General features: G+C 43.1%; 1 protein-coding gene across 1 annotated transcript in view; it reads right to left on the reverse strand.

Moving 5' to 3' along the window:
• The window catches only part of DISC1 (DISC1 scaffold protein), a 393796-nt gene that overhangs the window by 280032 nt on the left and 100343 nt on the right, over positions 1 to 13421 (reverse strand). Inside the window, exon 4 of the mRNA XM_027596855.2 lies at positions 10891 to 11041. Coding sequence (XP_027452656.2) covers positions 10891 to 11041 — 151 coding nt within the window. The remainder of the gene's footprint in view (positions 1 to 10890; positions 11042 to 13421) is intronic.

Below are 13421 nucleotides of genomic sequence, written 5' to 3' on the forward strand. Positions count from 1 at the left end.
CACAAATTGGGGCTCCTGACCTATAAGCCGTGGTTCTATCAAGATACTATAAAAGTTCGGGGGGGGGGGGGACGGAGCAAGATGGCGGAGGAGTAGGAGACCTAGATTTCGTCTGGTCTCAGGAATTCAGCTGGATAGGGATCAAACCATTCTGAACACCTAGAACTCAACAGGAGATTGAAGAAGAGAGTAGCAACAACTCTCTGAACAGAGAAGCGACCACTTACTGGAAGGTAGGACGTGAGGAGAAGTGAATCCGAGGTGATATTCGGGAGGATAGACGGCGGGGGAGGGGGCCTCCGGCCACTTCTGGCAAGTGCTAGAGCCGCGGAGCACAAAATCAGAACTTTTAGAAGTCGGCTCCGCTGAGGGATGTCGCTCCAGCGGCTAAGCAGGGGGTGGAACCCTCGCAGGACAGTGTGGTCTCAGGACCCTCGGGGTCACAGAAAGACCGGGGGTGCCTGAGGGCAGCAGAGCTCCCAGGTATCGGAGCGGGGAAGCCGGCTGCAGAGACGGAGCCGAGGCGCGGGCTCTCAGCTCGGGGTGGCCATAAACTGTGATCCGCGGCCCAGTCGGGCCACTGCTCCTCCAGCAGGGACCCAACAAGCGGCAGAGCCGGGGAGACTCCCCTTCCTGCCTGGGGAGGAGCGGCGCGAGAGAGCACCACAGGGATCTGCTGGGTTTGGAGACTCCACACGGGGTCGGGTGCCAGAGATAGAAACGCTCGGTCACAGGCCGGGTGAGCACGGAGTGCGGCCAGAGACCGGGGACACGGGAGTGACTGCTTTTCTCTGGGGGCGCACTGAGGAGCGGGGCCCTGAGTTCTCAGCTCCTCCGGGTGGAGATTGGGAGGCCACCATTGTCACCCTGGTCCTCCAAAGCTGTCCCGGGAGCTTGCAGGGAACCAAAGCTCCTGAGAGCAAACCCGAGCAGCTTCCTTAGCCCGGATTCGCAAGGGTGGGGCAATTCCGCCCCCGGCAAAGACATTTGGGAACCACGGCAACAGGCCCCTCCCCCAGAAGATCAGCATGAACAGCCAGCAAGCCAAGACCAAGTTTACCGATCAAGGAGAACAGGAGAACTCCAGCGCTAGGGGAATACTGCACAAAGAATTCATGGCTTTTTTACCATAATTCATTAGTTTTTCAAAGTTAATTTTTTTAACTGTTTTTTTTTTTAATTTTCTTTTTCCCTTTTTCAAACATCTTATCAATCCCTTTTTTAAAAAAACATTTTTTATTTTTAATTTTTAGAGTCATATTTTTATCCCTCCATAGTAGTTACCCTTATTTTTGGCATATATATATATATAAGTTGTTCTCTCTTTAAAATTTTCAGATACAATTTCTTCTAACAGATCAAAATATACCCTAAATCACTAGTGCATGGCTTTGTTCTAGTCTCCTGCCTGATCACATTCTCTCCCTTTTTTTTTCTTTTCTTTTTTCTTTTTCTTTTTAAATCTTCTTTCTTTTTAAAAACAACTTCTTATCTTATCAATTCTTTTATAAAATCTTTTATAATTTTCATCTTCACAGTCATCTACCATCCCTTCATTGTATCAACCCTTACTTTGTACATATATAAGTCTTTCTTCCTTTAAAATTTTAGCAGGCACGTTCTTCTAACAGACCAAAATATGCCCAAAAGCTAGAGTGTGGCACTGATCTATGCACTAACCTGCTAATATTTGATCATATTCTGGGTTTTTTTTTTGTTTTCTACTGTTTTTGTTTTTATCTTTTTCTTTTTCCTTTTTTTTTTTTTCTCTTCTTTCTTTCCCTTTCTTGTCCCCTGGTTTCAGGTCTTTTCTGATTTCTATAGAGTATATTTGCTGGAGACGTTGTTAACCTGTTAGCATTCTATTCTCTAATTCATCTGTTCTCCTCTGGACAAAATGACAAGACGAAAAAAATCACCTCAGCAAAAAGAACAAGAGGTAGTACCGTCTGCCAGGGACCTACGCAATACTGACATTAGTACGATGTCAGACCTAGAGTTCAGAATCATGACTTTAAAGATACTAGCTGGGCTTGAAAAAAGCGTGGAAGTTATTAGAGAAACCTTTCTGGAGAAATAAAAGAACTAAAATCTAACCAAGTCGAAATCAAAAAGGCTATTAGTGAGGTGCAATCAAAAATGGGGGCACGAACTGCTAGGATAAATGAAGCAGAAGAAAGAATCAGCGATATAGAAGACCAAATGATGGAAAATAAAGAGGCTGAGAAAAAGAGAGAGAAACAACTACAGGATCACCAGGGCAGAATTCGAGAGATAAGCGATACGATAAGACAAAACAACATTAGAATAATTGGGATCCCAGAAGAAGAGGAAAGAGAGAGAGGGGCAGAAGGTATATTGGAGCAAATTATAGCAGAGAACTTCCCTAATGTGGGGAAGGAAACAGGCATCAAAATCCAGGAGGCACAGAGAACCCCTCTCAAAATCAATAAAAATAGGTCAACACCCCAACATCTAATAGTAAAACTTACGAGTCTCAGAGACAAAGAAAAATCCTGAAAGCAGCTCGGGAGAAGAGATATGTAACCTACAATGGTAGAAACATTAGATTGGCAACAGACCTATCCACAGAGACCTGGCAGGCCAGAAAGGACTGGCATTAGATCTTCAGAGCACTAAACGAGAAAAATATGCAGCCAAGAATACTATATCCAGCTAGACGCTCATTGAAAATAGAAGGAGAGATAAAAAGCTTCCAGGACAAACAAAAACTAAAGGAATTTACAAACACAAAACCAGCCCTACAGGAAATATTGAAAGAGGTCCTCTAAGCAAAGAGAGAGCCTAAAAGCAGCACAGATCAGAAAGGAACAGAGACAATATACAGTAACAGTCACCTTACAGGCAATACAATGCACTAAATTCATACCTTTCAATAGTTACCCTGAATGTAAATGGGCTCAATGCCCCAATCAAAAGACACAGGCTATCAGATTGGATTAAAAACCAAGACCCATCGATATGCTGTCTGCAAGAAACTCATTTTAGACCCAAAGACACCCCCAGATTGACAGTGAGGGGGTGGAAAACCATTTACCATGCTAATGGACACCAAAAGAAAGCTGGGGTGGCAATCCTTATATCAGACAAATTAGATTTTAAAACAAAGGCTGTAATAAGAGATGAAGAAGGCCACTATATCCTACTTAAAGGGTCTATCCAACAAGAAGATCTAACAATTGTAAATATCTATGCCCCTAACGTGGGAGGAGCCAATTATATAAGGCAATTAATAACAAAAGCAAAGAAACACATTGACAACAATACAATAATCGTGGGGGACTTTAACACCCCCCTCACTGAAATGGACAGATCATCTAAGCAAAAGATCAATAAGGAAATAAAGACTTTAAATGACACACTGGACCAAATGGACTTCACAGACATATTCAAAACATTCCATCCCAAAGCAATGGAATACACATTCTTCTCTAGTGCCCATGGAACATTCTCCAGAATTGATCACATCCTAGGTCACAAATCAGGTCTCCACTGGTACTAAAAGATTGGGATTATTCCCTGCATAGTTTCAGACCACAATGCTTTGCAACTAGAACTCAATCACAAGAGGAAAGTCGGAAAGAACTCAAATACATGGAGGCTAAAGAGCATCGTACCTAAAGAATGAATGGGTCAACCAGGAAATTAAAGAAGAATTAAAAAAATTCATGGAAACCAATGAAAATGAAAACACAACTGTTCAAAATCTTTGGGATGCAGCAAAGGCAGTCCTGAGAGGAACGTATATAGCAATACAAGCCTTTCTCAAGACACAAGAAAGGTCTCAAATACACAACCTAACCCTACACCTAAAGGAGCTGGAGAAAGAACAGCAAATAAAGCCTAAACCCAGCAGGAGAAGAGAAATAATAAAGATCAGAGCAGAAATCAATGAACTAGAAACCAAAAGAACAGTAGAACAGATCAACGAAACCAGGAGCTGGTTCTTTGAAAGAGTTAACAAGATTGATAAACCCCTGGCCAGACTTATCAAAAAGAACAGAGAAATGACCCAAATCAACAAAATCATGAATGAAAGAGGAGAGATCACAACCAACACCAAAGAAATACAAACAAATATAAGAACATATTATGAGCAACTCTATGCCAGCAAATTAGATAACCTGGAAGAAATGGGTGCATTCCTAGAGATGTATCAACTACCAAAATTGAACCAGGAAGAAATAGAAAACCTGAACAGACCTATAACCACTAAGGAAATTGAAGCAGTCATCAAAAATCTCCCAAGAAACAAAAGCCCAGGGCCAGATGGCTTCCCAGGGGAATTCTATCAAACATTTAAAGAAGAATTAATTCCTATTCTCCTGAAACTGTTCCAAAAAATAGAAATGGAAGGAAAACTTCCAAACTTATTTTATGAGGCCATCATTACCTTGATCCCAAAACCAAAAAAGACCCCATCAAAAAGGAGAATTACAGACCAATATCCTTGATGAACATGGATGCAAAAATTCTCACCAAAATACTAGCCAATAGGATCCAACAGTACATTAAAAGGATTATTCACCACGACCAAGTGGGATTTATCCCTGGGCTGAAAGGCTGGTTCAACATCCGCAAATCAATCAACGTGAAACAATACATTAACAAAAGAAAGAACAAGAATCCTATGATCCTCTCAATAGATGCAGAAAAAGCACTTGACAAAGTACAGCATCCTTTCTGGATCAAAACTCTTCAGAGTATAGGGATAGAGGGTACATACCTCAATATCATAAAAGCCATCTATGAAAAACCTACAGCGAGTATCATTCTCAATGGGGAAAAGCTGAGAGCTATTCCCCTAAGGTCAGGAACGCGGCAGGGATGTCCACTATCACCACAGCTATTCAACATAGTATTAGAAGTCCTAGCCACAGCAATTAGACAACAAAAAGAAATCAAAGGCATCCAAATCGGCAAAGAGGAAGTCAAACTCTCACTCTTTGCAGATGATATGATACTGTATGTGGAAAACCCAAAAGTCTCCACCCCAAAACTACTAGAACTCATACAGGAATTCAGTCACGTGGCAGGATATAAAATCAATGCACAGAAATCAGTGGCATTCCTAGACACCAACAACAAGACAGAAGAGAGACAAATCAAGGAGTCGATCCCATTTACAATTGCACCCAAAACCATAAGATACCTAGGAATAAATTTAACCAAAGAGGCAAAGGATCTGTACTCAGAAAACTATAAAATACTCAGGAAAGAAATTGAAGAAGACACAAAGAAATGGAAAAACGTTCCATGCTCATGGATTGGATGAACAAACATTGTGAAGATGTCCATGCTACCCAGAGCAATCTACACATTCAATGCAATCCCCATCAAAATACCATCCACTTTTTTCAAAGAAATGGAACAAATAATCCTAAAATTTGTATGGAACCAGAAGAGACCCCGAATAGCCAGAGGAATATTGGAAAAGAAAAGCAAAGCTGGCGGCATCACAATTCCGGACTTCCAGCTCTATTACAAAGCTGTCATCATCAAGACAGTATGGTACTGGCACAAACACAGACACATAGATCAATGGAACAGAATCGAGAGCCCAGAAATGGACCCTCAACTCTATGGCCAACTAATCTTTAACAAAGCAAGAAAGAATGTCCAATGGAAAAAAGACAGTCTCTTCAACAAATGGTGTTGGGAAAATTGGACAGCCACATGCAGAAGAATGAAACTGGACCACTTCCTTACACCACACACAAAAACAGACTCCAAATGGTTGAAAGACCTAAACGTGAGACAGGAGTCCATCAAAATCCTAGAGGAGAACACAGGCAGCAACCTCTTCGACCTCAGCCGCAGCAACTTCTTCCTAGAAACATCACCAAAGGCAAGGGAAGCAAGGGCAAAAATGAACTCTTGGGATTTCATCAAGATAAAAAACTGTTGCACAGCAAAAGAAACAGTCCACAAAACCAAAAGACAACCGACAGAATGGGAGGAAATATTTGCAAATGACCTATCAGATAAAGGGCTAGTATCCAAAATCTATAAAGAACTTATCAAACTCAACACCCAAAGAACAAATAATCCAATCAAGAAAGGGGCAGACGACATGAACAGACATTTTTCCAAAGAAGACATCCAAATGGCCAACAGACACATGAAAAAGTGCTCAACATCGCTCGGCATCAGAGAAATCCAAATCAAAACCTCAATCAGATACCACCTCACACGAGTCAGAATGGCTAAAATTAACAAGTCAGGAAACGACAGATGTTGGCGGGGATGCGGAGAAAGGGGAACCCTCCTACACTGTTGGTGGGAATGCAAGCTGGTGCAACCCCTCTGGAAAACAGTATGGAGGTTCCTCAAACAGTTGAAAATAGAGCTACCATGCGATCCAGCAATTGCACTACTGGATATTTACCACAAAGATCGAAATGTAGGGATCCAAAGGGGTACGTGCACCCCAATGTTTATAGCAGCAATGACCACAATAGCCAAACTGTGGAAAGAGCCAAGATGTCCATCGACAGATGAATGGATGAAGAAGATGTTGTATATATACACAATGGAATATTATGCAGCCATCAAAAGGAATGCGTTCTTGCCATTTGCAAAGACGTGGATGGAACTGGAGGGTGTTATGCTGAGCGAAATAAGTCAATCAGAGAAAGCCATGTATCACATGACCTCACTGATAGGAGGAATTCTTAATCTCAGGAAACAAACTGAGGGTTGCTGGAGTGGTGGAGGGTGGTTGGGATGGGCTGGCTGGGTGATAGGCATTGGGGAGGGTATGTGCTATGGTGAGCCCTGTGAATTGTGCAAGACTGTTGAATCACAGATCTGTACTTCTGAAACAAATAATGCAACATATGTTAAGAAAAAAGAAAAAGAAGAAGATAGCAGGAGGGGAAGAATGAAGGGGAGGAAGTCAGAGGGGGAGACGAACCAGGAGAGACGATGGACTCTGAAAAACAAACGGAGGGTTCTAGAGGGGAGGGGGGTGGAGGGTTGGGTCAGTCTGGTGATGGGTATTAAAGAGGGCACATTCTGCGTGGAGCACTGGGTGTTATGCACAAACAATGAATCATGGAACACTGCATCAAAAACTAATGATGTAATGTATGGTGATTAACATAACAATAAAAAATTAAATGAAAAAAAGATACTATAAAAGTTCTTGCTGAAGGTGTCAGAAAAAAAGGCTGAAGGAGCATTTTCTCTAGGGCAACTGAACCACATTAGAGTGAAGATTCTTTTTCTCTCTCTCTCTCTCAATAGATATTCATATATATCTTTGTGAACCTATATATAGATACATGCATGTATGATCATATTCATTCATTCAATGAATATTTATGGAATACCTATTTGGGATCAGCCAGTGTTCTGGTCTCCCGGAAGGAATAAAAAGATAAATACAAACACAGTCTTGTCCTTGAGCTCACAGTCTGAAGAGTAGACTGATAATCACGGACACAGGTGTATTTAAGACCCAAGGCAGGGGTGAGGTAATTGAAGGTGCTCCAGTAATTCGAGGGGAGATAGTGCGACTTCAGGACAAGGCTTCACAAGGATGGTAGCTGAGCTGAGTCTCGAAGAATGAGCAAGAGGTGGTCATGGTGGGGCATGTACAAAATCATAGAATTCAGAAACATTCACAGCATGTAGGTGACTTCTAATGCTTCAGTGTGTGTGGACTCTAGGTGTTGGTGATGGCTAGTCAAATTCTGGGCTACTGAGAAGCAGGGCAGAAGCTGGACTGGAAAAGCTTTGAATGTCATGCTAAGTAATCAGCATGGATCTTACCCTGAAGATGCTGAGAGCCACTGGACATGACACAATATTTCCGTCTGTGGCACTGTGGAGGGTGAGTGACAGGGAATAATACTAGAATCAGGAACACCAGCAAGGAGACCACTGCAATAATCCAGGTTAGAAACTCTGAAGGGCACCCGGGTGGCTCAGTTGGCTGAGCATCTGACTCGTGATTTCAGCTCAGGTCACGATCCCAGGGTTGTAAGATCGAGCCCCACATTGGGCTCCATGCTGAGCGTGGAGCCTGCTTAAGATTCTCTCTCTCTCCCTCTGCCCCTTCCCCAACACTTGTGCCTGTGCCACACTCTCTCTCTCTCTCTCTAAAAAAAAAAAAAGAAAGAAAGAAACTCTGAGTGACATGAGTGAGCAAAGTGAGTGGGAATGAGAGAAGTTTAGACAGTAGGATCAACAATGAAATTGGTGGTAAAGCAAAAGGAGGGGCCACGTATGTCTCAGAGTTCCTACCTAGATAACTGGGTCAATGACATAAGTCACTGAGATCAGGGATATAGGAGAAGGGGTTGATTGGGGAGAAGGACAGCAAATCTAATAAATAGTTTTAAGATAAATTTAGTAAAGGCAAGGATAAAAATATAGTAAATTTTTTAGGATAAGATAAAACGATAAAGAGATAGTAAACTCAGTCAAAGTCAGGGAGATGTTCAATAAAAGCCGAATGGTAGACTGGAACTCTGGATAGGGATCAGGGCTAGGGACATAAATTTGAGGAAAATGAGTATGTTAATGGTACCCGAAGCATGGGAGTATTTGAGATCACCCAGAAAGAGAATATATAAAGTAAGAAGACAGGATAGGGTAGAACAGAAGACAGAGGAACATCCGTATCAAGGAGACGGGGAGAGGAAAAGTTGCTGACAAGCGGTTGAGAAGAACGGCCACCAAGGTGGCGAGAAGACCGGGAAAGGGTGAGTCATGAAAGCCTAGGAGGGAGAGAGTCTTAGGAACGAATTTGATTGATTAGAAATTCCAGACCATGCAATGATACAGAGAAAAATAAGAATTGAAAAATGCCCTTTAAATCTAACCTGAGTGAGAATGGGTGATACTGTGTTCATCGTGTCCCATGAGAAACTCAGCCAAGATCATAACTAAAGCGTCGATCTCCACTCGAATCACATGCAGGCTAAAGACACCATCATTGAAAAGCCTTTGCCAGCTCAGGCTTAGGCAGCTCAGCGAACTAGTTCCAAGTCAGGACCCACGCCAGACCGCCAGCCCTGTGTCCGGGCTCAGCACCCATCTGCTAGGGGTTCTGCATGAGCCCCTTGACCTTTCCTGGGCCAAGTACAAATATAAATACAGATGACAATGCTGTCGATCTCCATATAGATACAGATACAAAATAGTTCTACCTCCTAGAATTGTCCTGAGGATTAAAAGTCCATTGCAGGAAGACTAGATAAGCAAAATGTGGTCCATCCTCACAATGAAATAGTAATGAAATGAAACAGTACTCAGCCTTCCAAAGGAAGAAAATTCTGACCCATGACACAACATGAATGAAACTTGAGGCCATTTTGCTCAGTGAAATAAGGACAAATATTGTGTGATTCCACTTACATGAGATCCCTAGAAGAGTCAAATTCAGAGAGACAGAAAATAGAAAGGTGGTGGCCTGGGGCTGGGGGCAGGTTGGGGAGTGGAGAGCTCACGTTTAGTAAGGACACAGTCTTGGTTTGGGAAGATGACAAGAGTTCTACAGATGGACGGTGGTGACGGTGGCACAACGATGTGGATGAACTTATGTTTCTGACCTGTACGTTTAAAAATGGTGGAAATGGTAACTTGTATGTTACATATACTTTATCACAATAAGAATGAAAAGAAGTAGTTAATTTCTAAAGCACTTGCTAACTGTTATACAAATGTTGTTAAATAAAGACACACAATACATTGGCAGATGCTGACAATGACCCAAGACGGGAGTGAAGGACAAGAAAGAACCCCAAAGAACAAAAGAAAGAGAGAATCCAGTAGAAAGTCATGTTGGGAAGGACCTCATGCGAGAAAAAGAGAGGAAATGAGGTGATACCTCAATGTCAGATGAAAAAATGAATAGAAACAGGGAGGTGCAATCCAACTGCTCTTTAAGAAGCTCAGTAAAAGTTCACTCAACAAATGTTGATAAGGAAGCACCTGCCAGGGGCCAGGCACTCGGCTACGTGCTACCAGCAAACTGCAGGGCAAGAATATGAGAAAATAATTGGCATCACTGTTAAGACAGGCTGTAGGGAGGCACCAAGAGAGACTGAATGAATGATGCCGTGAACACTTAATAGGAGTGAGCCAGACAATCAATCTTGTGACTACCAGGGCTCACTGGAAGTTGGAAATAAAATATAATTGCTGTAAGCCATGTTTATACCCAAGTAGAAGCAGGCCTGAACTATGATTAGGCTGATAGCATGCGTCACAAACATGTTCCCTTGCAAGCCTTTATCCGGAAGAAAGGCAACAAGCAGGTGGATGGGAGCAGTGGTCCGCAGACTTTTCAGACATGCCAGCACCTGGGATCCACCCCCAGAGAGCCCGACTTGGTCGGTGTGGCCGGAAGCTGGACATTTAGAAACCCTCCAGGTGATTCAAGCATGCAGCCAGGACTGCGAGTCACTGCATTAGAAAGAGCAGTTGTGCCCTACATGCCACCAATCCCGGGGGACCCCTGAGTAGCAGAAACAGCAAAGGTTGGTCAGGAGCTGGGAGGGAGGGTCGGGAGGAGGGTGTGTTTCCAGGCCTTCAGTAGGGGCCACTTACAGGCTCACCGAGCGGCTCCTGACAAGAGCAAACCCACCCCACCACTGAGAGCATTGGCTTCCCAGGGGAAGCTCAGCACCCAGACCTTTGGGGAGGCCCTCTCCCCGTCAATGAGCAGAAATGGCTTCTTATGGGAGCATGACCCACACCAGTCGCTCACTCTGGAAGGAACCCCCCCCCAACCTGCCCAGCCAACCAAAGGGTGCTCCCCAGGAAAAAGCAGCTGAGGGTCTCCCTAGCTAAGCCACTCCCCGCTCTTCACCATGTGGGAGCCAGGAGAGGAAAGTGGGGGCGATCCCAAGTACTCACGGCTGAGTGGCCCTGAGGCGCACTGCGGCTTGGGCCTGTGCGTGCAGGTGGCCCAGGAGGCTGCAGAGGGCCGGCTGCCTGGAAGGAAGCTGGAAGTGCAAGCTGCTCTTCTCTTTCTCCAGTTCTTCCAGTCTGTGTCTCAGTGCCTCAGCTGGAAACCCAAAACGTGAGAGGGAGGAGTCAAGGACCATGAAACTCAAAATAGGGAACCCAGCGTCCCAGAGCCCCACCCCCAACCATTGTCCATCTTAATGACCTAACGCAACAGCCCCTGCATTCATGGCCAGCAACTTCATCTCTCAGTCGGTGCTTTGAAGAATCTTCTTTTTAATGACGGCAGTCTCCCTGCTTTTTGTTCTTCCTTGTATCAGAATGTCCAACTTATGTATTTATATCATGATCACCCCATAGGAGGACACATATTAATTATTTTTAAAACCATGGTCTTCGCTTGGGAGAAAACTTACTAATTTTGATGAGTTTCATGTCTTCAACTGAAAAATGTCAGTGCCCAAGCTTGGACTTTAAGGACACTTCCTTAGAAACTGCCTATCATTATAATTATTAAAGCCATAAAAGCGATGTTCCAATTCTATGTTACAGATGACCACATATCCACCTCTGTTATAAAGTAGGGGTCCTATTATTTTTTTAATGACCTTTAGTTTCCCTAGGACAAGGTACAAATACAGAATCACTGTAAAACACTTTTTCTCTAAAAAAGTAAACTTTGGAGATTAGAATTCCTCAAATAAGAACTTACCTTCATAACCAAACACCTAAAGGATGGGAAAGTCTCCCATAAAGCCATTTTTGCAGAAATATAAGGACTGGATTTAAAAATACCAACCATCAGATCTTCCCTCCTGCTGGTCTGTGCCAGGTGACGGGGCAGAAACTTCAATGGGCTCCACCCTTGGATAGTAGATGGGCCCCAGGGTCCCAGGCAGCCACCCTGGCCATGAGCACCTACGGCTTACCCTGGCATGCAATGCAAACGTTATCCTCTGTGTGCGCCATGGTTAGAAAATGTCTGTACTCCCAAGAAACAAAAGCCCAGGGCCAGATGGCTTCCCAGGGGAATTCTATCAGACATTTCAAGAAGAATTAATACCTATTCTCCTGAAACTGTTCCAAAAAATAGAAATGGAAGGGAAACTTCCAAACTCATTTTATGAGGCCAGCATTACCTTGATCCCAAAACCAGACAAAGACCCCATCAAAAAAGAGAATTACAGACCAATATCCTTGATGAACATGGATGCAAAAATTCTCACCAAAATACTAGCCAACAGGATCCAACAGTACATTAAAAGGATTATTCACCACGACCAAGTGGGATTTATCCCTGGGCTGCAAGGCTGGTTCAACATCCGCAAATCAATCAACGTGATACAATACATTAACAAAAGAAAGAACAAGAATCCTATGATCCTCTCCATAGATGCAGAAAAAGCATTTGACAAAGTACAGCATCCTTTCTTGATCAAAACTCTTCAGAGTACAGGGATAGAGGGTACATACCTCAATATCATAAAAGCCATCTATGAAAAACCTACAGCGAATATCATTCTCAATGGGGAAAGGCTGAGAGCTTTTCCCCTAAGGTCAGGAACGCGGCAGGGATGTCCACTCTCACCACTGCTATTCAACATAGTATTTGAAGTCCTAGCCACAGCAATTAGACAACAAAAAGAAATCAAAGGCATCCGAATCGGCAAAGAGGAAGTCAAACTCTCACTCTTTGCAGATGATATGATACTGTATGTGGAAAACCCAAAAGACTCCACCCCAAAACTGCTAGAACTCATCCAGGAATTCAGTAAAGTAGCAGGATATAAAATCAATGCACAGAAATCAGTGGCATTCCTAGACACCAACAACAAGACAGAAGAGAGACAAATCAAGGAGTCGATCCCATTTACAATTGCACCCAAAACCATTAGATACCTAGGAATAAATCTAACCAAAGAGGCAAAGGATCTGTACTCAGAAAACTATAAAATACTCATGAAAGAAATTGAAGAAGACACAAAGAAATGGAAAAACGTTCCATGCTCATGGATTGGGAGAATCAACATTGTGAAGATGTCAATGCTACCTAGAGCAATCTACACATTCAATGCTATCCCCATCAAAATACCATCCACTTTTTTCAAAGAAATGGAACAAATAATCCTAAAATTTGTATGGAACCAGAAGAGACCCAGAATAGCCAGAGGAATACTGAAAAAGAAAAGCAAAGCTGGCGGCATCACAATTCCGGACTTCCAGCTCTATTACAAAGCTGTCATCATCAAGACAGTATGGTACTGGCACAAACACAGACACATCGATCAATGGAACAGAATCGAGAGCCCAGAAATGGACCCTCAACTCTATGGTCAACTTATCTTTGACAAAGCAGGAAAGAATGTCCAATGGAAAAGAGACAGTCTCTTCAACAAATGGTGTTGGGAAAATTGGACAGCCCCATGCAGAAGAATGAAACTGGACCACTTCCTTACACCACACACAAAAATAGACTCCAA

Source organism: Zalophus californianus, chromosome 15 (genome assembly GCF_009762305.2).
Source record: "Zalophus californianus isolate mZalCal1 chromosome 15, mZalCal1.pri.v2, whole genome shotgun sequence".
NCBI lineage: Eukaryota > Metazoa > Chordata > Mammalia > Carnivora > Otariidae > Zalophus > Zalophus californianus.